Source organism: Pristiophorus japonicus, chromosome 3, assembly GCF_044704955.1.
Source record: "Pristiophorus japonicus isolate sPriJap1 chromosome 3, sPriJap1.hap1, whole genome shotgun sequence".
NCBI lineage: Eukaryota > Metazoa > Chordata > Chondrichthyes > Pristiophoridae > Pristiophorus > Pristiophorus japonicus.
Genome location: NC_091979.1, coordinates 242,777,573 through 242,804,599, shown reverse-complemented (window position 1 = coordinate 242,804,599; position 27,027 = coordinate 242,777,573). Strand labels below are relative to the sequence as shown.

The following is a 27,027-nucleotide window of genomic DNA, read 5'->3' as shown; positions in this document are numbered from 1 at the left end:
TTTTGAATGATCAGGAAGTCAAGGGATATGGGGAGTGGGCAGGAAGTGGAGTTGAGGGAAAGATCAGATCAGCCATGATCTTATTGAATGGTGGAGCAGGCTCGAGAGGCTAAATGGCCTACTCCTGCACCTATTTCTTGTTCTTATGAGGGAGAAGGGTATAGAGCGTTATGCTGATAAATTTAGATGAGGAAGGACTGGAGGAGGCTCGAGTGGAGTATAAACGCCAGCATGGACTGAATGGCCTGTTTTTGTGCCATATATCTTATGTAATAATAGAAAGAAAAGATAGGCTTGCATTTATATAGCGCCTTTCACAACCGCCGGGCGTCCCAAAGAGCTTTACAGCCAATGAAGTACTTTTGGAGTGTAATGTGGGAAACGCGGCAACCAATTTGCACCCAGCAAGCTCCCACAAACAGCAATGTGATAATGACCAGATAATCTGTTGTAATCATATGTAAAAGCCAGGAGCCAGCCCATTAAATTGCAACTTTACATTCTCGTGATCTAAAAATAAATGACAATTAACAAAAACATATTGATTGTTTCTTTAAAGTTTAAAATCTGCTTTAAAAAAATCGACCAAGTGGTTTATTTTCTGACAGTACCGCCTTAAAGCCTTGGGAAAGCAGTGAAAGGGTGTGATTTGCTCTCTGTGGTTTGACAGGTACGCACACACGTGCACACTGACGGTTTTTGACACAAGCGCCACAAACTCGCAACAAAACGCGCATCAACCTGCGCCGATTGGCTGCAGGGTGGTGGGGCGGGGAAAGCTCCGCCCCAGCGTCCCTCCTCTCCGATTGGCGGTCTAGATCAAGCCGCGTCATGCGCCCGTTGACACAAAAGCCAATCGGGATTCAAGGGGACTGTCAGCAAGCGGCGACTTGGGAGGGGGGCGGGGACCGGGACCGGGACCGGGACCCCGACCCCGACCCCACGTGTGTGGCTGCTGATTGACCCTGCTGTCCAGGGACCGCCCCTCCTACACACCATTGCGATTGGTTCGGTTCTTCCCCACCTCTTCTCGCGGTTGGTTAGCCGGCCTTGTCCGTCAAGCGCGAAATGGGCGAGTGAGCGGGGCGCAATGGGGGCGGGACGGGTCGAGGGGGGAACGGTTGGTCGGGTCTCGCGCTGGAGATTTCAGCTGGATTCGAGTCAGAGCGCGAGCCGACTGAAAGCGGGTTGGAAATTACGTGACTGACTGGGAAAAAAAAACATATATTGTCCTTAAAACAAAGTAGTCGATTATGTCTGTGAAAAAAGACGAAGGGAGAGGCATGAAGGACACTTTTTGTTGGATGTGACCCTCTTGTTTTTTTGGGGGTTAAAAAACATAATTATAGATTTTTTTCCCTGAGAGGAGGAGGGGGAGATACTGTCTCCATTTCCATTACAAAGATGGCGGCCTGCAGCAGCGGCGGCCGTGTCGGCTTTCTCACCCTGTCCGCCCTCAGCGCTTGCTGCTGCTTCTGGAGCCTGGTGTCACTGTGTGCGGCGGCGGCTGAAGAGGAGACAGGCGGAGGCGCCGACACCGACACGGTCATCATCGGCCTGCGGCTGGAGGACACGGACGACGTGACTGGCATGGGGGGCGGCGTGGTGCGGGTGAGCGAGCGGACGCGGGTGCGGCTGCGGCTGTACGGCCGCGCCATCGACAACACCACCTGGAGCCGCATCGGCTTCACCGAGCATCGGCGCACGGCGCCCGGCGACGCCGACCCGTGCGGGCTGCGCACGTCCGACATCGTGGTGCTGCCTGGCGTGGCGGTGAACCGGCGGAGCAGCGGGGTGATCGAGATGGAGGTCAAGCCGCTGCGCAAGACGGAGAAGACCAAAGCCTACTACCTGTGCACGGCCGGCCGGGAGACGGCCGCGGCGGGAGGAGGAGCCCCATCGGCGGGCGGCCAAGCCGACTGGCTGTACCACGACGCCGAGGACACCATGGTGGTGGTTGTGGAGGAGAGGAAGTTCCTGCTGCCCTTCTGGCTGCAGGTGATCTTCATCTCGGTGCTGCTGTGCCTGTCGGGCATGTTCAGCGGCCTCAACCTGGGGCTGATGGCGCTCGACCCCATGGAGCTGCGCATTGTGCAGAACTGCGGCACCGACAAGGAGAAGAGCTACGCCAAGCGCATCGAGCCTGTGCGCCGCCAGGGCAACTACCTGCTATGCTCGCTGCTGCTGGGCAATGTGCTGGTTAACACCACGCTGACCAGCCTGCTGGACGACATCGCTGGCTCCGGGCTGGTGGCGGTGGCCATCTCCACGCTGGGCATCGTCATCTTCGGCGAGATCGTGCCGCAGGCCATCTGCTCCCGCCACGGGCTGGCGGTGGGCGCCAACACCATCGTGCTGACCAAGTTCTTCATGCTGCTCACCTTCCCCGCCTCGTACCCGGTTAGCCGGCTGCTGGACGTCATCCTGGGCCAGGAGATCGGCACGGTGTACAACCGCGAGAAGCTGCTGGAGATGCTGCGAGTCACCGACCCGTACAACGACCTGGTGAAGGAGGAGCTCAACATCATCCAGGGCGCCCTGGAGCTCCGGACTAAGACGGTGGAGGACGTGATGACCCCGCTGCGTGACTGCTTCATGATCACCTGCGAAGCGACCTTGGATTTCAACACCATGTCCGAGATCATGGAGAGCGGATACACCCGGATCCCCGTCTACGAGGGCGATCGCTCAAACATCGTCGACCTGCTGTTCGTCAAGGACCTGGCGTTTGTGGACCCCGATGACTGCACGCCCCTGAAAACCATCACCAAATTTTACAACCACCCCTTGCATTTTGTTTTTAACGACACCAAGCTGGATGCAATGCTGGAGGAGTTTAAAAAAGGTGGGATAATGCTGATCATGTGTTTTTTTTCCTTCTCTGTTGGTCTCGTCATTCAAATAGTCTCGTAAACGTCGTTTTTGTAGTTACCTTTCAGTTGACTTTATATTGCCAACCTATACTAGAGTTACTATGTGGAAGCAAACGCCACATTTCACCACATCTTAAACCAGTTACAGTATATTAATGGTTCCATCAGCTGCATATTTATACAAGCTTGTTACCTGCAAATGTTTTGTGGACACTCCCCCTTTCTCCTGGTGCACAGCTAAACGCTGCCAGCTTACTCCTGCCTTAGTATTTTACTCCCACGAGCTAAGGTTATGTTTCGACCGTGTTTGCGGGAACGTCAAAAGAGTTCAGGATAATTCCTACAGAATGGTGTCCTTTTTCAATGTTTCTTTCCTCTCAGGAAAAGAACGAGGTTATGACATTTTTGTAAACCCCACTAACTATATTGTTTGTTGAAGCTAAATAGCGGCATTTTCTGGGTGCTGAGCAGCACAATTCATCTATAAACTTTTTGAAAATCTGACGATTGTCATAGAAATGTGTAATTATAAGTAATTTGTTCCCCCCCCCCCCCCAAAAAAAAAAGTTGTAGACAAGGCTATCGGGGCTCAACTGTAGACTGCAGTCCGGCAGCTGACATGCCACTGGTTTGCCAACATTTTAGAAACAATGTCTACTTTAAAATTCAATACATGTAGATATAAGTATAGTGTAGTGAGAACGTGGTGTAAGTTTGGTTCAACTTCATTGGGCCAAAAATGTTCTTGCTACAAATTGTTGCCAAACTGACCAGACTTGGTTTAGCAAATATATTTAATATAGCATTTGTTTGCTTTCAACATTTTTGTGATTTGTAACACACATATTTATGAATGATGGATGTGTCTGGCAGAATTTTTTTTTCTTGTTGATAGTAATCCATGTGCTATGTGGAAAAGTGCAAGTGTCCAAGGCAAATTAAATTTAAATACCATTCTCATCACACTGAATATATGTGAGAATGCTTAGTACTTTTGGGTAGGGAGTGACTGAAATGTCCAAAATGTAATTTTAAAAATGTTGCTGATTATCATTGCATTGAGGCTTATATCTGCCATGTCTCTGATCATGGGAATTGGAGATATGTTCGGCCAGTGTTTGGTGATGTGAGCAGTGGAATGAGTCGATGCAGCAGTAAAAGAGAACAGAATCTGAAATCTCAGTCTCTCTCTTCCTTGCTGAAATGAATGGAGACATTGACTTGTGTAAAAATATGCATATAGAATGTAAAAAACATATATCCCAGGCAGCTTGTTTCGTCCTTTTTGAGTGACACTTATTTACATCTTTTATTAAAATAATGCATTACTGTAAGTATTGTACTAAGATATACTGAACCAAAGCTCAGTTTTGTTGCAAGAATTGCTACCAATTTTATTCATGTTCTTAAAAAATGTGGTTTTGCAACATTCTTTGGACAGATATTGCATAAATGTTCTGGTATAATTGGTGAAATTTAACCCATCTCTTTGAAATGGCTTTAATTTCTTTAATCTTCTTCAACCCTACGATTCAGGTGACTTTTTTTGTCTTTCCATCTATATTTTTAAGAGCTCTTTTGAGTAGTATGAAGGTTTGAACCATATTATTGATCCTGAAGTACTTGTAAACACTTATGTACCTTGAGGTTCTTTAACAGGTGGGTACGATTGAATTACACGACACATTAATCGGGTTAGGATTTTCTCTTGCTTGGGCCACCTGTGGGGTTGCGGATGGAATTTGAGCAACCTATGGTTTCTAGTAATGTTTTGACTTTGGGCTGTTGGGACCTCATACTTGCCTATTGGCTCTAAACCAATAAGGGATGGGGAGATTTTGTGGAGGGAGCAGAGGCAGGTAAACTATATCCTCGGAAGGAGGCCTAGTGCTACTCTAGCTGTAGACGGAGTTTATGTTTTATCAGCTTTGACTGGCTTATGACCCATAAGTGTTTTATGGAAGGGGACAGGGCGTGGCATAGCTGTGGATTTTCTTGCTTTTAGCAGTGACAACTTGTGAGCTGAGGTAGGAGGTACTTTGGCATTACTAACTTCTATGCTTTCTTCCCCTTGGTCTGACTGAGGTATGGTAGCATAGTGGTTCTGTTACTGGACTAGTAATCCAGTGGCCTGGGCTAATTATCTGGAGACAGGAGTTCAGTTAATAAATAAATCTGGAATTAAAAAGCTAGTATCTGTAATGATTGTCGTAAAAGCCCATCTGGTTCAATAATGTCCTTTAGGGAAGGAAACCTGTCATTTTTGTCTGGTCTATTTATGACTCTAGTCCCAAAGCAATTGACTCTTAACTGCCCTCTGAAATAGGGGCTCACCACCACCTTCTCAAGGGCAATTAATGATGGGCAATAAATGCTGGCTTTGCCAGCGATGCCCACATCCCATGAATAATTTTTTTTTTTAATCCAGGGCTAGCTCATTGGTAGGTTGCCCACCTTCTTGATTCCATAAGCTGCATAGGCTGTCTGTTATATATATGTTTTTGCTTACTTCTGTGGCATCACTGACTTAATTGTTTCTGTATATTGGAAGTATAATAGGGTCCTGGAAATAGTGCTGCACTTGGAAAACCCTGTTATACGATTTGGGATTTGTTGACCAAATGCTAAAAAATAATGAACTGGCACTGATGAATTTTGCCGCTCTCATTGCAGCACATTCACTGGAACTGAATTAGGGTGCAATTCTAGAAGCTCACAGTTGCGGCAAATTGGGCTGATATTCCAGGGATGCCTTCAGTGAGACGGGGTCTGTCTTCAGATCACCAGTTTTAAGAACGTAAGAATATAAGAAATAGAAGCAGGAGTAAGGCTATACGGCCCCTCGAGCCTGCTCCACCATTCAATGAGATCATGGTTGATCATCGATATAAACTCCACTTTCCTGCCCGATCTCCATATCCCTTGATTCCCCTGAAGTCCAAAAATCTATCTATCTCAGCCTTGAATATACTGAAAGATTAAGCATCCATAGCCCTCGAGCAGAGAATTCCAAAGATTCACAACCCTCTGAATGAAGAAATTCCTCCTCATCTGTTCTTAAATGGCCTACCCCTTATCCCGAGACTATGCATTCTGCTTCTAGACACTCCAACCAGGGTAAACAACCCCTTAGCATCTACCGTGTCAATCCCCTTCAGAATCTTGTATATTCTTCTAAACTCCAGAGAGTATAGGCCCATTCTACACAATCTCCCATCATAGGACAGCCCTCTCATGCCAGGAATCAATCTAGTGAACCTTTGTTGCACTGCCTCCGAGGCAAGTATATCCTTTCTTGGATAAGGAGACCCAATCTGTGCACAGTACTCCAGGTGTGGTCTCACCAAGGCCCTGTACAATTGTAGCAAGATCTCCTTAGTCTTATACTCCAACCCCCCTTGCAATAAAGGCTAACATGCCATTTGCCTTCATTATTGCTTGCTCTACCTGCATGCTAGCATTCTGTATTTCTTACATGAGGACACCCAAAACTCTAAACGCCATTTTAAAGTTTCTCACCATTAATATATATATATATATATATATTTAGATAGATATATGTTTTTCTATTCTTCCTACCAAAGTGAATAACTGCACATTTCCCTGCCACCCTATTGCCCACTCACTTAGTCTATCTATATCCCTTTCCAGACTCTGTTCTCCTCACAGCTTACTGTCCCATCCAGCTTTTTATCGTCAACAAACTTGGATACATTACATTCGGTCCCTTCATCCAGACTATTAATATAGATTGTAAATAGCTGAGGCCCCAGCACTGATCCCTGTGGCACCCCACTAGTTACAGCCTGCCACCTGAAAAAGACCTGTTTAACCCTACTGTTTTCTGTTCGTTAACCAATCCTCTATCCATGCTACTATATTACCCTCTGGATAGAAGGCGACTGTGGTGGAGGCATTGCCATTGGTTTTCACCTGAGGAGGAAGGATAAAAAAGGATTTTGATCCATTATATGGAGTTGGATTTGTATAACACCTTTTCATGAGTCACGACCCCAGCATGTTCCAAGGCGCTTTACGATCAATGTAATGTTGGATACCCTGGAGCCAATTTTCACATAGCAAGGTCCCACAAACAACAGAGATAAATGATCAGAGAATTTTTTTTTTAAAGATCTTGGTTGAGGGATGAAATAATGGCCAGGATCTGGTGAGAATTCTCCTGCTCTTGTTCGAATAGTGCCATGGGATCGTTTACATCCACCAGAGAGGGAAGGCGGTGTCTCGGTTTAACATTTTATTGAAAAATTGGCATCTTTGACAGTGCAGCATGCCCTCAGTACTGTACTGAAGTGTTAGCCCTAGATTATGTGCTTAAGTCTCTGGAGTGGGACTTGAACCTACAACCTGCCGACTTGGAGGCGAGAGTTCTACCGCTGAGCCAAGGTTCACACCTATAATCTAATTGTTTGAGCAGGAGAAGTAGGAATTTTATCTTAGCAAATTCTTTGTGTCCAGGGTTTAGTATTTGGGTTGAGTATGTTTGTTGTAGTGATGCAGTTGTCTAGTAATGACTTCTGAAATCTGTCCCTTGTATGACGGGAACTACTGAATCTAGCTTCCAACTTAAGATTTTAGAACATAAGAATTAGGAACAGGAGTAGGCCATCTAGCTCCTCGAGCTTGCTCTGCCACTCAACTAGATCATGGCTGATCTGGCCGTGGACTCAGCTCCACTTACCCGCCCGCTCCCCATAACCCTTAATTCCCTTATTGGTTAAAAATCTATCTATCTGTGATTTGAATACATTCAATGAGCTAGCCTCAACTGCTTCCCTGGGCAGAGAATTCCACAGATTCACAACCCTCGGAGAAGAAATTCCTTCTCGACTCGGTTTTAAATTGGTTCCCCCGTATTTTGAGGCTGTGCCCCCTAGTTCTAGGCTCCCCGACCAGTGGAAACAATCTCTCTGCCTCCATCTTGTCTATCCCTTTCATTATTTTAAATGTTTCTATAAGATCACCCCTCATCCTTCTGAACTCCAACGAGTAAAGACCCAGTCTACTCAATCTATCATCATAAGGTAATCCCCTCATCTCCGGAATCAGCCTAGTGAATCGTCTCTGTACCCCCTCCAAAGCTAGTATATCCATCCTTAAGTAAAATGACCAAAACTGCACTCAGTACTCCAGTTGCGGCCTCACCAATACCCTATACAGTTGCAGCAGGACCACCCTGCTTTTGTACTCCATCCCTCTCGCAATGAAGGCCAACATTCCATTCGCCTTCCTGATTACCTGCTGCACCTGCAAACTAACGTTTTGGGATTCATGCACAAGGATGTCACCCAGGTCGGGTGGCACGGTTTAATGTGTTTTGTTTTGCAGATAAACTCCAAAAAGAGTTTCATGCACAAGGACGAGAGGTGGGCACCGGAGGGACTGGAGTGCATCATCACGCCCGGCAACCAAATTTTAATTTGATTTTATGTTTTTAAGTTAATTTGTTTTAATTGCCGGTGCTTTTAGTGTCCCCCTCCCCTTTTATAGGGGGCACTTGGAGAAAAATATGTTTTTGTGCCCAAAAAAACCCCCCAAAAAATACCACAAAAAAATAAAAGGGCCTGTAAATGTTTGGTGTTTCCCCCAGATTGGTGGGGGCACGGTTTAATGTTTTTTGTTTACTCCCAAAAAGAGTTTCATGCACAAGGACCCCCAGGTCCCTCTGCACCTCAGCATGTTGTAATTTCTCCCCATTCAAATAATATTCCCTTTTACTGTTTTTTTTCCCCAAGGTGGATGACCTCACATTTTCCGACATTGTATTCCATCTGCCAAACCTTAGCCCATTCGCTTAGTTTTTTGTCGCTGCTATTGGGGCGGGATATTGGTCGGTAAAATGCTGACGCTATAAATTCTGACCCTCTGTTTAATGTCCTTTATTGCATTTGTCCTGATTAAATATAATCTTTTTGCTTCCTTGGGAGTTACATAGCTCCTTTATACCATTTGTGAAAGAAAATGTAATAACGTCAAGGAAAGGCTATTTAGTCCAATTAAACTTATTCTTTTAGTACCTTAACTCTGTTACTGCCTGACATTTAACTGCACTTTGAATGTTTCTAATATCTTTATCTCTATTACCTTGCCTGACAGATTATTCCTGACCTTTATCATCCTTTGAATTAAGTTCTTTCCATTAGCCATTCTAAATTAACCTTTCATTACTTAAAATTTATATCTAATTATATTCTAGGTTAACCTTATTGTACCAATTACCATTTTATATACCTTATTGAAGTTCCCTCTCCACTTTCTCAATACTCTTGAACTTGAGCTTTACGACCCATACTTATAGTTCATCCGCTTTGCATTTGTCATTATTGTGCTTCTCCGAACGTATGTCTTTTTTGTGATGTCATAAAAATCAAGTATAGCATTATAAGTATAGTCTGACGATTGCATTATAAAGCCAGTGGAAATATTTTTCGATGTTGATTTTGGAAAACACTCAATCTTTGTACCACAATCATTTGAATGTTTCTTTCAGTGGAAAATCTGTTTTTTTAAAAACAATTTATACCTGGTTTTCTTCTCCCAATCACAGGTGTTTTACTCAAATGGGTCAGATAATAAGCATTGCCAGAATATTTGATTAAAGGGAATGGGAGTCACAGCCGAGCCTGATTCTGTCCTCGCCAGATATCCCCACATGCAATTGCCAGCAGGAGTCACTGGACATGGATCAGGAGCTTGATGGCCCCCCAATCCACCACACTGCAGATCAGGGATGCTAAGGCCAATTTTAGTGTTCCTATTGCCATCCTGGCTCAAGTCAGATAGGGAATCAAACTGTGGACCATCTCGATCTATATAGTTTAGCATCGTATTAGTGCTTTTGTTCTTTAAGCCTTTGGGATAGAAAATTTTACGTGGGGAAACTGATGAAGTAGACTGGCACAAAAGGTTTGGCATTAAAGTTCAAATCTAGTTTAGATGAAATGAGTTTGGGTAGACTCACTCTAGTTTTTGTGTGTGTGTGTGTATGTGTACAGTGCAAATTTGGAGTTTCCTCTCAGAGAAGCAGTAGTGGCTAGTGGGGGAAATGGAAAAATTCACTTTGCTGCTGAGGCAAATTGACCTTGGAGAGGAGCAGTTTTTTTCTGCATCTGGCCTGTGCTGCAGCGGACCACCAAAACACTTGATGCAGATGTAAATACTATTTACCTGCACTTCTATCCCTCAACTTTAGATTTGAATAGAATATACAAAAGAACCAGCTCTGACAAAGTATGCTTACTTGTGAGCTGAATGATCTGCCCCAGTTGGCTGGCAGTACTACATCCTTTACCCTGTATTCCTCCTCTCCTTTACAAAGGAAAGATTGTTAATGTCACTAAAATTTGTTGGGTCAATTTCGAGATCCATCATCCCTCGAATGAAATTGCTGAAATAATGGTAGAGTTTTGAAGCTCTGAGCTCCTTCATTGGTTAGTAGTAAGCTGGGGATAGGTGGGATGTGATGAAATTGATAATTGAAGATTAAGTGAGCAGAGACAATTTCATGTGGGCTAAAATAGATATTCTAAACATTACAAATGCAAGTGAAAAATTAAGAATGAAGAGGGCTGAGATGTGTGTGAGTTATGTTTGTTCCATAAAAAGGTAATTGTCCAGTAGTTCAAATTATAGCTTAAAAGTAAACTGCTGGCTAGCTTTCATAGCCAATATTTTGAGCAGCGTCACAGGTCAGGTATTTGTTTTTCAGTAAAATATACTCCAATCGGTGTTCCAGTGTGATTTGTTAAAGATGTGGGCCATATTTGTGAATGTTGAGAAATGACAAGTTTTGTCACTGTCACTAAATGCTGTGTTTTGTTTTTGTTTTTGTCAAACTTCCAATAATTTATTTAAAGCCCTCTACTGACAGGGAAAGTAATTATTTTTTAATATTTAAGTTTCAAGATGTAGCTGGTCCACAAAAAAAAATGCTGGTTTTATGTCTCCTGTAAGTACTGTGGCACATTAAATATTTACTTGATTGTTAATCGAAAGATGTTCAGACTGATGAAAAATCAGCCTACATTTCCATTTAAGCAATTTTTGACTGTCACAATTTTGTTGTAACCATCGACATTTGAGAAATACATTACAGGTACTCAGTAATTATAATTCGACTCTCTAATAGATCTGGAACTACTTCAGGTAATGTCTTTGTCTATTATTCTATTGATAACAATATAGACATATGACATAGAAAGTAGGAGGAGGATTGGGAACCGATATTGTGAATAGATTGTAAACGTGTTGTGTGAATTGATGGCCCAACAAGGAAAGATAAAAATAGAAAGATGTGGAGAAATTTGGTCCAATTATTGGAGTGTAAAAGTCTTTTTAAAAAGTTAAAGGTGTTGCAAGATAATGGTATCAAAACTCTATATTCAAACTTCTGTAACATGATTGTAGACAGCAGAAAGATAGCAAGCAAAATTTGGATAAAAGAATATTGTACAGAAACAAAACTGAGGCCCATGCCAAATGGGTCAGTCGAAATTGTGATACTTGTAGACTGGGTTCAAGTTCTGAATCTAATAAAGTTGAATTTAAGTTGTTGTGTCCCAATTTTGTCAGTTTTAAAGGCACTGGTGGATGAACATGTAATTCTTGCTGCTCAGTATGGCTGAGCTGCCTTTTTTTTTACACATAGATAGCAAGTTGTACTAACTCTTCATTCATAATAGATGTCTTAATATAGTTGCTTAGAACAACTATTTACATTTACGAAGTGCTATTAGCATAGGAAAAATTTTCTGAGGCACTTTACAGAGGCGCGAGAAAAAAATGGACACCGTGCCAACGAAGAAAACATTGAGAATGGGGACCAAAAACCTCATCAAAGAGGTGAAGAGATGGAAGTGTTTAGGGAGGCAATGCCAGAGCATGTGCCTTATACAACTGAAGGTATGGCTGCCAATGGCAGGGTGAAGGGAAGGGGATGCACAAAAGACCAGACTCTGAGGAATAGAGGTTCTATTTTTGGGGGGGGGGGGCGCGGTGGTGGTGCTGTTGCTGGTAGTGGAAGAAGTGGTTAGAGATGGGAGGAGTGATGCCAAAAAGGGATTTAAACATCAGGATGAGAATTTTACATTTGAGCTGTTTGGGGGACTGGCATCTAATGCAAGTCAGTGAGGATAGGGGTGATAGGCATGCAGGGCTGTGTTGTGGGATAGAACATCAGCAGCAATGTTTATGATGGGCTAAAGTTTTTGCAGAGAGTGGAGAATGGAAGCCCTGCCAGGAAAACATTGGAATATTTGAGCCTGTAGGTGACAAAGCATATATGAGGGTTTCAAAAGCCAATCAGCTGAAGTCAGGGTGGAGGTGGGCAATGTCAGAGGTGGAATTAGGTATAAGTGATGGAGAGGCTATGGCATTGGAAGCTTATCTCCGGGTCAAATAGAACACACTGGTTGCGAACAGTCTGGTTCAACCTGAAGCAGCAGTTAGGGAGATGTTAATGTTTGGGGCAAGTGTGCAGTGTGGTCTGAAGATGATGGTTTGGGTCTTCCCAATTGTTATGTGGAAGAAATTGAGACACCTGAGTCGGACAAGCAGTCTGACAGCACAGAGACAATGGAGGTGTCAAGAGGTGGTGGACAGGTAGAGCTGAGAGTCATTGGCATACATATGGAAGCTGAGTCCATGTCTGTGGATGTCAAGAAAGGCAGGATGTAGAAAGAGGAGGAGGCAAAGGATGAATCCTTGGATTCGTGAGATAACAGTTTGGGTGTGGACATTGTTGGCTTTAGTAGAGATGCTTTGGCTATGATCTGATAAGTAAGAATAGAACCAAATGAGGGCAAGCTGGAGAGCAGAGCAGAGGAGAGGCGAGGCGTTGGAGGAGGATGTGTTTAATTGTCAAAGAGATCGAGGGGAGAGGAATGGATCACTGCCATAGAGAATGTAATTTGTGACACTTGTGAGAACGGTTTCACTGCTATGGGAGCGATTCAAACAGGGAGATCTTGGAGAGATGGGCACGGATCTGGGAAGTGACAATACATTGAAGAACTTCTATGATGAAAGGAAAGTTGGTGATACGGTGGAAAATAGCAAGGGGAAAAAAGGGCTCAAGGGGGTCTTTTGAAGAGTGTTTGGCGGTTTTGATGGAGATTACCTGAGCAGAGGAAACTTTGCAATGTTAGCGGGCATGAGGGATGCAATAAATACTAGTTTTACTCTACTGAATGCTGGTTAACAGAAATGGTTAAACTATGAGTTGTATGATGGCCATTTAATTAGCACCATTTAATAAACTCAAGCAGGGTAGTTCTTGTGATTGAGTTATAAAAATAATGTTTTTCATTGGTTTGAAGTTCTTCAGTGTATTGATTAAACTCACAATTTGTTTTAATACTCAGTAATCTGATTATTTGAGTCCTGTTGTCTGTTATGCTGACACCTATTTCTAATTAATAATTAACACTGTTTCCTGCAATGGTCTTGATTACCTGTACACAATATTGAATTTGTCTCTCACACTAACAATGAATTTACATATTGTGTTCATGACCAAGTACCACCATACTTAAATATATTTGCTTTGCTTTTTCATAATTAAGCAAGTTGCATTAACAATGTTCTTTAGCTATATTATGGTTGGGGTATTGATATAACTGCTCTATCCTTTTGGTTTCAGAGTGAAAAACAGGGTACAGTATTGTGATTGGTTTAACTTTTAAAACAGACATGCTTTTATTTCTCTCTCCCATTTATCTATTTGTCAGTTTGAGACAATCTTGGTTGTAATTGTTGAAAACTGATAGTAAAACATACTGATGGTGTTTTAAATGTGTTGGCTGCTCCAGAGGTCCAACTGGTTTTCTGAGGCAGGAAAATTGAAATAAATAACTGGCATTTATATATCCTGTAGTGCCTTTCATGATCTCTGGATGTACCAAAGTGCTTCACAGCCATTTGAGTACTTTTTTTGTAGTGAAGTCACTGTTTACTGTATTTTCTTACATCATCATAATGTGTGCACAGCAAGATCCCACAAGCAGCAATGAGATAAATGAACAGATAATCAGTTTAAATTATATTGGATAAGAAATAAATATTGGCTCGGACACTGGGAAATGCCCCTGCTTTTATTCAAGTTGTGCCATGGGATCACTCATGTCCTGAACAGGCAAATGGGACCTCGGTCTAATATCTCATCCAAAAGAATCTTAGAAATTTACAGCACAGAAGGAGGCCACTCAGCCCATTTTGTCTGTGCTGGCCGACAAAGAGCTATCCAGCCTAAAGCCACTTTCCAGCACTTGATTTGTAGGTTATGACACTTGCATATCCAAGTACTTTTTAAATGCTCTGAGGGTTTCTGCCTCTACCACCCTTTCAGGCAGTGAGTTCCAGACCCCCACCCTCTGGGTGAAAAGAATTCTCCTCCAATCCCCGCTAAACCGCCTACCACTTAATTAAATTCTATGCTTCTTGGTTATTGACTCCTTTGCTAAGGGGAATAGGTCCTTCCTATCTACTATCTAGGCCCCTCATAATTTTATACACCTCAATTTGGTGTCTCCTCAGTATCCTCCTGTTCCAAAGAAAACAACCCCAGCCTATCCAATCTTTCCTCATAGCTAAAATTCTCCAGTCCAGGCAACATCCTTGTAAATTTCCTCTGTACCCTCTAGTGCAATTACATCTTTCCGGTAATGTGGTGACCAGAACTGCACACAGTACGCTCGCTGTGGCCCAACTAGTGTTTTATACAGTTCAAGCATAACCTCCCTTCTCTTGCCTTTATTAGCTGAGGCATTGAATACAAGTACCTCATGCTTTCTTAACCATCTTATCTACCTCTATGCTACCTTCGAGGATTTGCACTCCAAGGTCCCTTTGTTCCTCTGTACTTCTCCGTGTCCCACCATTTATTATATATTCCTTTGCTTTGTTAGTCCTCCCCAAATGCATTACCTCACACTTCTCCAGATTGAATTCCATTTGCCACTGTTCTGCCCACTTGACTAGTTAATTGATAACTTCCTTCAGTCTACAGCTTTCTTCTTCATTATCAACCACATGGCCAATTTTTATATCATCTGCAAACTTCTTAATCATACCCCCCTACAGTCAAGTCCAAATCATTGCTCTATACTGCAAAAAGCAAGGGACCTAGTCCTGAGCCCTGTGGAATCCCACTGGAAAAACACCCATCAACCATTACCCTTTGCTTCCAGCCTCAGCCAATTTTGGATCCAACTTGCCACTTTGCCTTGGATCCCATAGATTTTTATGATCAGTCTGCCATGTAGGACCTTCTCAAAAGCCTTGCTAAAATCCATATAGACTACATCTAACGCACTACCCTAATCGACTCTTTGTTACTACCTCAAAGGATTCAATCAAGTTAGTCGGACACGACCTTCCCTTAACACATTCATGTTGACAGTCCTTGATTAATCTGTGTCTTTCTAAATTAAGATTTATCCTGTCCCTCAGAATTTTTTCCAATAATTTTCTCACCACCGAGGTTAGGCTGACTGGCCTGTAATTACTCGCTCTATCTCTTTTTCTCCTTTTTTAAACAATGGTACAACGTTGGTAGTCCTCCAGTCCTCCGGCACCACACCTGGAGCCAGAGAGGATTGGAAACTGATGGTAAGAGCCTCTGCTATTTCCTCTCTCGTTTTGCTTAACAACCTGGGATACATTTTAGCCACTTTCAAAGATGCTAAACCCCTTAATACTTCCTCTCTCAAAAGGTGGCATTTCTAATAATGCACCTCAGTACTGCACTGTAATGTCAGCCTAGATTGTGTGCTTAAGTGTATGGAGTGGGGCTTAAACCTATGACCTTCTGACTTGGAGGCAAGAGTGCTACTACTTAGGCAAGGCTGATCACTTAAAATGTTGCTATTGCACAAGTGTTCGCACAAAATAAAATGAATAATAAAATTAATCAGAACTAAACCAAACCAATACAGGGATGCAATATTTTAACAAAATACAATATCGTTGGAACAAAGAATGTAAAAAAAGACAAAACTTGCATATTTATATAGCGCCTTTCACAACCTCAGGATGTCCCAAAGTGCTTTACAGCCAATGAACTACATTTGACATTTATTCATTGTTGTAATGTAGGAAATTAATCAGACAAATATACTATTGTGAATATCTGCACTACTGGCACAATCCCTATTACCATTTTTTTTTAATTGGGAAGTTGACTACTATGGCTAAACTTGAGTGCAATTTGCTAATGTAACATTTGAGATGGATTAATCTGTTCTATAAGATAGTTGTTTTTGTAGATTAGTCAAGGTCAAGGCCACCTATGGTCCAAACACCCAAAGCCCCACCCCACTGCTGGCCAAGAAAGGGGAAACACTCATTTAAGGACACCGAGGCAGTCAGGGCCTGCTGGAAGGAGCACTTCGATAATCTCCTTAATCGAGACTCTACATTTGACTCGAGTGTTCTCGACTCCACCCCACAGCATGCGACCCACCACCACCTCCGTGAAACCCCAACATTGCACGAGGTAGGAAAAGCCATAAGGCAGCTCAAGAACAACAAGGCTACGGGAGCAGATGGAATCCCTGCTGAGGCGCTAAAGTATGACGGAGAGGAGCGGTTGGCGTGGATACATGACCTCGTCTCTCTCATCTGGAGGGAGGAGAGCGTGCCGGGAGATCTGAGATGCAGTGATCGTGACCATTTTTTAAAAAGGGGACAAGTCCGACTGCGGCAATTACAGGGGAATCTCCCTGCTATCAGCCACTGGGAAAGTTGTCGCTAGAGTCCTCCTCAACCGTCTTCTCCCTGTGGCCGAGGAGCTCCTCCGGAGTCACAGTGCGGATATCGTCCCCTACGGGGCACAACGGACATGATCCTTGCAACGAGACAACTGCAGGAAAAAAGCAGGGAGCAGCGCCAGCCCTTGTACATGGCCGCCTTCGACCTTCCAAAGTCCGTTGACACGGTCAACCGTGAGGGTCCATGGAGCGTCCTCCTCCCGTTTCGGATGCCCCCAAAAGTTTGTCAACATCCTTCGCCTGCTCCACGACGACATGCAGGTCGTGATCCTTACCAACTGATCCATTACAGATCCAATCCACATCCGGACCGGGGTCAAACAGGGCTGCGTCATCGCTCCAACCCTCTTCTCCATCTTCCTCGCTGTCATGCTCCACCTCACAGTCAACAAGCTTCCTGGTGGAGTGGAACTAAACGACAGAACCAGTAGGAAGCTCTTGTATTTTCGCCGCCTCCAACCTCTGTCGTTGAGCTACAGTGCGCAGATGCATTTACTGAGGCGTATGAAAGCATGGGCCTTAGGATAAACATCCGTAAGACAAAGGTCCTCCATCAGCCTGTCCTCGCCGCACAGCACTGTCCCCCCCCCCCCCCCCACAGTTATCAAAATCCACAGCGTGGTCCTCGACAACGTGGACCATTTCCCATACCTCGGGAGCCTCTTATAAACAAAAGCAAACATTGATGAGATTCAACACCGCCTCCAGTGCGCCAGTGCAGCCTTCAGCCATCTGAGGAAAAGTGTGTTCGAAGACCAGGCCCTCAAATCTACCACCAAGCTCATGGTCTACAGGGCTATAGTAATACCCGTCCTCCTGTATGGCTGAGGCATGGACCATGTACAGTCGACACCTCGTCGCTGGAGATATATCACCAACAATGTCTCTGCGATCCTACAAAACCCCTGGGAGTACAGGTGCACCAACATTAGCGTCCTTGTCCAGGCTAACATCCTCAGCATTTAAGCACTGACCACACTTGATCAACTTTGCTGGGCAGGCCACATAGTTCGCATGCCAGACACGAGACTCCCAAAGCAAGTGCTTTATGCGGAGCTCCTTCACGGCAAACGAGCCAAAGGTGGGCAGCGGAAACGTTACAAGGACACGCTCAAAGCCTTCCTGATAAAGTGCGACATCTCCACTGACACCTGGGAGTCCCTGGCCAAAGACCGCCCTAAGTGGAGAAAGTGCATCCGGGAGGACGCTGAGCACATCGAGTCTCAACGCCGAGAGCATGCAGAAATCCAGCGCAGGCAGCGGAAAGAGCGTACAGCAAACCTGTCCCTCCCACCCCTTCCCTCAATGGCTATCTGTCCCACCTGTAAGTTTGTGGCTCTCATATTGGACTGTTCAGCCACCAAAGAACTCACTTCAGGAGTGGGAGCAAGTCTTCCTCAATTCTGAGGGACTTCCTATGATGATGGGGGTCAAGTTTCGGCCTGAGTTGCTCCTATTTTTTTGGAGCAACTCGTTTAGAATAGAGTATCTTAGAAATTGCAATTCACAGCATTTAGTTTGCTCCAGTTCTAGTGAGTTAGAACAGTTTCATTTTAGAACAGATTTTTTTTTTAAAAAGGGGGCGTGTCCGGCCATTTGCGCCTGTTTTGTAAGTTTAGGCAGCGAAAGCTTACTCCAAACTAACTGAGAATGGAGTAAGTGTAGATTTTTGTACGCTCAGAAAAACCTTGCCTACACTTACAAATCAGGCGTAGGGAATGAGAGATGGGAGGTGGGGGGGAAGTAATTAAATTTTACAATCATTCAACAGTCTTACATACAAATAAAGAGCCATCCTGAATTAAAAAATTATAAATAAAGCAAATAAAAAAAATACATTAATTTTCCTACCTTTCTGAAGCAGCAGCAGCAGAAGCCTTCGAGCTGCGGAGCTTCAGGCCTTTCATCCAGGAGACGGGTGGCGTCAGTCCAACGACTGCAGCAAGGATCCTTCGAGCTGCGGTGCTTCAGGCCTTTCATCCAGGAGACCGGGGCGGGACAGCAGCAAGCAGCCTTCAAGCTGCGGCGGAGCATCAGGCCATTTGGCCAGGAGACAGAGGCGGGACGGCAGCAAGCTGTCTCTCACTGCGCACGCTCCAGCGCGCGTGCACAGGGCTGCCGGCACGACGTTGTCATCTCGGATGCAGCCCCGCAGTCTCAGAATCGGCGCGCCGCTTTGTCCTCGCAGATCTCGCCACGCCGCGCCGAGCTGCACAGGAGCAGCAGGGAACCGGAGAATTGCTCCATAAATTTTTGACACGCTTTTGAGCGCAGAAATCAGGCGGGGCTGCGCCGTTCTAGGCGCGGCCTGAAACTTGACCCCGATGAATGTAACATTTGAGATGGATTAATCTGTTCTATAAGATAGTTGTTTTTGTAGATTAGAGTGGTTGTGTAAGGAGTTCAATGAACAGTACAGAAAGAAAGACTTGCATTTATATAATGCCTTTCACGACCACCAGACATCTCAAAGCGCTTACAGCCAATGAAGTACTTTTGGAATGTAGTCACTGTTGTAATGTAGGAAACGTGACAGCCAATTTGCGCACAGCAAGCTCCCACAAACAGCAATGTGATAATACCAGATAATCTGTTTTTGTTATGTTGATTGAGGCAACAGCTTGGGTTGTCTATTCTCTGACCTGCAAGATAAGTCTAAAATGTAATCTATTTGTTTTTTTCCCATTTAATCTAAATACAATAATTGTCGATTGATTTAAAAGTTTATTATAGGTGATGAGATATAAGCAATTGAGTAAAAATTTCTCCGCAAAAAAGAATGTAATGCTCTGTTTGGATTTATAATACAATTATGGCCTTCTGGAGAGACAGATTTATACCTACAGATGCTGATTAAGATCATGGGGGATTGAAGTGCAAATAACTAGTCAGTTTAACATTTTTGTACATTTTTGAACTTTTAGTAATAGAAAAATTCTTGTATGTGTAGTAGCATGTTGCCGCAAAATCAACTGTTGATTGCCTTGATTAATTAGTTCTTCTATGTGGTTGCAATTGTGAACTAACATGCACATTGGTCTTCAAGGTTAGCACTATGGTACACAGTCAGAAGAAACACAAGAATCTTCAAACATTCCATGAAATTCTTAGAATGATTTAAGCCAGAAACATATGCTATGAGGCCATTAATCCATTTACTGACTTCTAATTGTATCCAGGCATCTGTTATCTTAAGTTATAGTTTTGTTCTGCCTAGTATCTTAATAAATATAGATCCTGTGAATTCTCACACTCTCGTGTAATCTAAACTCTTCAGACAATGCAAACCACTTAAAGCAAACTTGCTGTAGATAAAGACATCAATCAGTATGTGTTTTTTCTCACATTGGTTTTCATTATTTTGATTTTTCTTTACTCTTTCATTTCACTTATCTACATAGAATGCACAGCACAGAAACAGGCCTAACTGGTCCGTGCCAGTGTTTATGCTCCACTCGAGTCTCTTCCCACCCCTCTTCACCTAATCCTATCAGCATCACCTTCCATTCCTTTCCCCTTATGTTTATCTAGCTTCCCATTAAATTCATCCAAGCTATTTGCCGCAACTACTCCTTGTAGTAGTGAGTTCTGCATTCATTCCACTCTCTGGGTAAAGAAGTTTTTCCTGAATTCCCTATTGGATTTATTAGTGACTAACGTATATTTATGGCCCTTAAATTTGGTCTCCCCCCACAAGTGGAAACATCTTTTCAAAGTCTACTCTATCAAACCCTTTGATATCCATCAGGTAACCCCTCAGTTCTGGTACCATCCTTGTAAATCATTTTTGTATCTTCTGCAGTACTTCGATAATCTTTTTGTAATTTGGAGACAAGAATTGTGCACAGTAATCCAAGTGTGGCCTAACACAGGGGCCAAGTTGCGGCCTGAGTTGCTCCTGTTTTTTTGGAGCAACTTGTTTAGAATGGAGTATCTTAGAAATTTGAATTCTCGGCATTTAGTTTGCTCCAGTTCTAGTCAGTCAGAACAGTTTCACTTTGGAACAGAATTTTTTTTTCAAAAGGGGGCGTGTCCGGCCACTTGCGCCTGTTTTCAAAGTTTAGGCAGTGAAAACTTACTCCAAACTAACTTAGAATGGAGTAAGTGAAGATTTTTGTACATTCGAAAAAACCTTGTCTTTAGAAAATCAGGCGTAGGTTACAAATTAGGCGTAGGGAATGGGGTGGGGGGGGGGGGGTTTAAAGGGATGTTTACAAACATTAAACACTTCAGTTTTACAAATAAAGAGCCATCATCAATAATAAATGATAAATATATCAATAAGTCAACCAATAAATCAATCAAAAAAAATTAATAAATTTAAAAAATCAATGAATAAAACATTTTCTACTTACCCACTGCAGCACCGGGAGTCCTCCAACAGCGTGCTGGGACGGCCCCCCCCCCCCCAGTGTGTCTCTATCTCTCTGTCTGGATTTACGGGGGGGGGGAAGGAGGTGGCGAGAGAGTCGCTGAGGTCCGGGGAAGGGAGCGGGGGTCCGGTCCGGTCGGGTGGGAGGAGCCTTATGCACGAAGCCCCAGTGAGGTCATTCGGCCAGGGCTAGGGGCTGCATGCTTCGGGCCCTCCCGCACAGTTTTGGGCGCCTGGAGCTACTGCAAATGCGCGGCCAATGTAGCGCGCATGTGCAGAGGTCCCGGCACTGTTTTCAGCGCAGGGACCTGGCTCCGCCTCCTACAGCTCGTGCTGCGCCGCGCCGCGCCCAGCTCCAGAGGGCCTCCAGGGAGCCGGAGAATAGGTAAATTTTTTTTAGGCGCCCTTTTTGGTGTGACAAACGGGTGTCCAGGTCCAGGCTGTGCCGTTTTAGGCACGGCCCGAAACTTGGGCCCACAGGTTCTATACAAGTTTTAACGTAACTTCTCTGCTTTTCAATTCTGTCCCTCTAGAAATGAACCCCATTACTTTGCTTTTTTTAATGGCTTTATTAATCAGTATCGCTATTTTAAATTATGTGTATCTGTACACCTAGATCCTTTTGCTGCGCTACCCCCAATTAGACTCTTGTTTTTCTTACTCAATTGCATCACCTTTTAAAAAATGTATTCATTCACGGGATGTGGGTGTCGCTGGCAAGGCCGGCATCTATTGCCCATGCGAAGGTGGGTGGTGAGTCATCTTCTTGAACCACTGCAGTCTTTGTGATCAAGGTACTTCCACAGTGCTGACTTTGTCGTAGCTTGCTAGGCTATTTCAGAGGGCATTTCAGAGACAACCACATTGCTGTGGGTCTGGAGTCACATATAGGCCAGACTGGGTAAGGATGACAGATTTCCTTCCCTAAATGACATTAGTGAACCAATTGGGTTTTTCTGACAATCTAGTAGTTTAATGGTCACCATTACTGATACTAGCATTTTAATTCCAAATTTATTAAATTTAATTAACTGAATTTTAACTATCCCCAGCTGCCGTGGTGGGATTTGAATTTGCGTCTCTGGGCTATTAGTCTAGGCCTCTAATCCAGTAACATAACCACTGCGCTACCGTACCCAGTACCTCGCATGTATCTATATTGAAATTAATGTGCCAATTACATGCCTATTCTGCAAATTTCATGGGGCTAAAGTTTCGGCTCTAGTTGCTCCTATTTTTTTTTAGAGCAACTAGTTTAGTATGGAGTATCTTAGAAATTGCAATTCTCGGCATTTAGTTTGCTCCAATTCTAGTTAGTTAAAATAGTTTCATTTTAGAACAGTTTTTTTCAAAAGAGGGCGTGTCCAGCCACTTAGGCCTGTTTTGCAAGTTTAGGCAGCGAAAATTTACTCCAAACTAGCTGAGAATGGCGTAAGTGTAGATTTTTGTACGCTCAGAAAAACCTTGCTATACTTTATAAATTTAGGCGCAGGCAACGAGAGATGGGGGGGAAGGGTAGTTAGGGGATTTTGCAAAGCATTAAACACTTCACTTTTAACCATAAAGATGCATAGAAACCATCATAATTTTTAAATAACGATAAATGAACATTAAATCAAGCAATAAAAATGAGAAGTCCTACCTTGCCGACTGGAGCATGCATCGACCGGAATTGGCATATTTTGTACCTAGACGCTTATTAATTTAGGTTTTTATTCATTTGGTGCTTCCAGATTGCAAGATTCCACTTTTAGAATTCCAACCAGTCCGGAATAAAAGCGGGGCTTAGGCACGCTCCCCACTGATGCGGTCTTGAAGTGTTATCTCCTTAATTTGCCGAAATCTGTGGCTGTCAGAGAATGTTCAAAGACGTGGCTCCCGAGTCTAGCTCAGAATCGTCAATATCGGTCATCAGTCACGAGTCCGTATGAGCCACTTACGTGGAGTGTTTTCTCACAGCCAAACTTTGGGCCCAAGTTTCCAGGATTTTTAGGAGCAACTGATGGAGAACGGACTATCTTAGAAATCGCAATTCTGCACTTTTTTTTTTCTGCAGTTCTAGTCAGGTAGAACAGTTCCACTTTGGAACAGAATTTTTTCTTCAAAAGGGGGCGTGTCCGGCCACTGACGCCTGATTTGAAAGTTTGCACAGTGAAAACGTACTCCAAACTAACTTAGAATGGAGCAAGTGAAGATTTTTGTAGAACTGAAACTAGGTGGGGGGGAAGTAATTAAATTCTACAATAAATCCTTATTTATACTTATACAAATATTATACAAATAAATCCAACCTGAATAAAAATTTATAAGCAAAGAAAAGATTAAATAAACCATCTTCCTACCTGTGTGAAAGTGCTTCAGCCAGGAAGAATGCTGCAGCAAGCCTCACAAAACGAGGCAGCCGTTCCCGAAGGCGGGAGGGAGGGAACTGACCGAATGCGGGGGGGGGAAGGGAGGAAGCCGTTCCAGACGGAGGGAGGGAGGGATCCGACCGAACGCAGGGAAGCCGTTCCAGACGGCGGGGAGGGACCCAACCGACCGAACGTGGGGGCTGGGGGTGGGGAAGCCGTTCCAGATGGCAGGCGAGCGACCGAACGCGCGGGGGGAGGAAGCCGTTCCAGACGGCAGGAGGGAGCGAACCGACCGACCGAACGCAGGAAAGCCGTTCCAGGCGGCGGGGAGGAACCCAACCGACCGAACGCAGGGGGGGGGGGGGGGCGGGTGGGGAGCCGTTCCAGACGGCGGGCGAGCGACCGAAGGCTTGGGGGGGGCGGGGGGGAGCCGTTCCAGACGGCGGGCGAGCGACCGAAGGCTTGGGGGGGGGGGGGGGGGGAGCCGTTCCAGACGGCGAGCGGGCGGGAGGGACCCAACCGACCGACTGACCAAACGCAGCGGGGGGGGGAGGAGAGAGGAGGAAGCCATTCCAGACGGCGGGAGGGAGGGAAGGAGACAGAAGGCTGCAGGAAGCCTCAGAAATTGAGGAGCCATTTCCCGACGGCAAAAGGGGGAGGTCGTCGGGAAAAGGCTGCCTCAACTTTCTGAGGCTTCCTGCAGCCTTCTCAGTGCTGATGGCAATGTGCTTTTATTAAAAAATGTTCAAAAACTAAACAGCTGCAAAGAACTACAAAAATGGCTGAGTGCCAATGTTTCCTTCACACTGCGCATGCGCGAACGCTCCAACGCGCACGCGCAGCGTTGCCGGCAGGAAAAAAACTAATTTAAATGGTACCTGCCCCCTCCCACTTACAAAATCGGCGCGAGTGTAGGCTCTGCCCCCCTGGGCACCGCGCCAAACAGACAAGGAGCTGCAGGGCGCTCCAGAATCGCGAGTTTTTTTTCCGGCGCCGTTTTAGGTGCGAAAAACGGGCGCCCAGCTCGGAGGGGCGCCTGTTTTTTATCATGTGGAAACTTGGTGCCCATAGACTTGGTAAATGGGGCAAGCTGCGTCTGTCAGCCGTAGTTGCATACGAGTTTTCTGCCCTGTTACTGATCATCCCAGCGATAATCGGTGTGGGTGTTTCTCGGAAGCCCGAGTCCCGATAACTACTTAAGCACGTCTTCAATGCCCGGGGAGCCCATTCGGCCAGGGCTAGGGGGTGGCGTGCTTCGAGCCCCTCCCACGTAGCGTCGCAGAGATTCGGGCTACGAGGAGCTTACTGCACATGTGCGCATACTCTAGCGTGTGTGCAGAGGTCCCGGCACTGTTTTCAGCGCCGGGACCTGGCTCCACCACCCCCCACCCCACCCCTTGTGTTGCGCTACACCGAGGTCGAAGACGTCCTGAGGAGCTCGGAGAATTAGAAGGTAACTTTTCGGCGCCCTTTTTATTTTAGAAAGTCTGCTCAGTTTTTACAGGTGGTGGAATCTTGGGCCCTAATGTCTTCCTGTATTTTGTTGCAGTCCACCTCAATTTTAATATATCTCCCGATTTGGTGTTGTCCGCAAATTTTGAAATTGTATTTGCGGTTCCCGAGTCCAAATTGTTTATGTAAGTGGTGAACAACGATGGTCGCTGCACTGATCCTTGTCGAATGCCATTTCCCACCTTTTGTCAGTCTGAGTAACTATGCTTAACCCCTACTCCTTTTTTGTTTTGTTTTGTAGTCCAGGTGGTATCCATTCTGCTACATGTCCCTTGACCCCACATGCTCTGATCTTATTCATGGGTCTACTTACTATGCAGTACCTTTATCGAAGGTCTTTTGAAAATCCAAATATATGGCAACTACTGCAATACCCTTGTCTACACTTTCTGTTACTTCAAAGAATTTAATGAGGTTGGCCAATTCAGTCTGTTTTTGTTGTGATGCTCTGGAGGAAGTTGCAGCTAGTACCGTAACCAGCTTATGTGCATTAATTATGTGCTCAATTCATCCGTATTTTAAATCTGCTAAACATTAAGCAGAGGACTTGTTTAATGTACATCATCAACTGGTTCAATGCTGGGTTAGAGGAAAAAGCATAAGATGGTAGGTTGGTAATGGCATGCAGCAGTTGTAATTTGCTTAATTTCAAAGATTTTTTCTTTCTGCTGGTAAAAAAATTTGTAGATTGGAATGACTTTGCCATAACACATTTTTCATTCTAAGCAATTTCAATATATACGGATTCTACTACCTGTAAATTCCTCCCAAGTCTATGGTTCATAATTTTATTTCTTAGACCAAGGTAAAGTTAGTAGTGCATATCCTCTTCTAATCCCACTTTAAGATAAACATGAATTCATGTATGCTTCTTGAGTCAGAAAATTCAAGTCCCATTATGGATTTAACATAATTTAAGTTGATACTCCAATGCAGTATTGAGCAAGTGTTGCATTGTCAAGGGTGCAGTCTTTCAAATGAGGTGTTAACGTAACCCTGTATGCCTGTTCAGGTGGAATTAAATACCAAGGCACTATTTGAGGAAGAGCAGATTCTGGCCATCTTTTAGCCTCAATCAACACCACCAAAAGATGATGAATTAGTCCAACATGTTATTTGCTGTTAGTGGGACCTTGCTTTGCACAAATTGGCTGACACATTTGCCTACATAACAATACTTAACTTATTTGGTTGCAAAGTGTTTTGGAACATCTGGAGAATGTTATGGGTCCTAAATAAATGTAAGTGTTTTTATCCGAATAAATATTTATCTCCCATATCTTGTCTACTACTTCTTCACCGTTTGATGGTTTTTTGACCACCAGTATCCTGATTGATAGGAGTCAGACCTATCTGTGACATAAATAGATTAGTTTGTCAGTGCTATATTCTTTCAGTCTGGGATCTCAATCATTCTTTTTTAACAAGGCTGACAATATCTGGCAGTGCAGCTTTCCAATGGCTCAATTTTTAAAAATGAATTGATTGTGGTAACAATGTCATGAGCTCATATCTGTGGCAAAGGGAAGACTGACAATTTAAAGGGTAAGAAAAGGAGAATAACCTTGCATTTATATAGTGCCTTTTACAACCTTAGGATGTTTCAACACTTTGGGCCCAAATTTCCCCAGCCGCCTAGAGTGGTGTAGTTAGCCGTGGCATACCGACTTTGTGGGGCAAAAAACGCATCGAAAGCTTATCTCTTAATTTGGCCGCTCCTTCATCGTTCTGGTCCTGTGGTGTGGCGCTGCAGAGCCTGCGAGAGGTGAAGCTTCGGTTGTGCGTGCTCAGCGCAGCCGGCAGGTGTTCGGGGCTTGGGCCCAGCGTCGTCTCGGGTGCCGGCAGGGGGACGCATGTCCATTTCAACGTGCGCGCATATGCAGTGGAGCAGGAAGCTTGGCAATTGGCCAATTAAAAGGAGAGCGCCCTCTGCCTCAGCAGCATTGGCAATGGGCCATATATAAAGATAAGGTGTGATTAGTAATTTTTGGGTGGCTGAGGGAGTGGAAAGAAGTGCTGCATAGGTGGAAGAAAGGTGAGAACTGTGATTTTTCAAGATTACCTGAGTGCAAGTCCAATACACCAATGACGCAAGAACAAAGAATTTCCTCCATGAGGAAATGGAGAAACTAGTC

The 27,027-nt window shown here is 44.4% G+C and overlaps 1 protein-coding gene across 5 annotated transcripts in view; it reads left to right on the top strand.

Moving 5' to 3' along the window:
- Nucleotides 1-1,117: 1,117 nt before the first annotated feature.
- Nucleotides 1,118-27,027, top strand: part of LOC139260198 (metal transporter CNNM2-like) — a 214,723-nt gene continuing 188,813 nt past the window's right edge. For all 5 annotated transcript variants that reach the window (XM_070876476.1, XM_070876475.1, XM_070876474.1 and 2 more), the window contains exon 1: nt 1,118-2,845. In XM_070876476.1, coding sequence (XP_070732577.1) covers nt 1,405-2,845 — 1,441 coding nt within the window. In that variant the 5' untranslated portion in view covers nt 1,118-1,404. The remainder of the gene's footprint in view (nt 2,846-27,027) is intronic.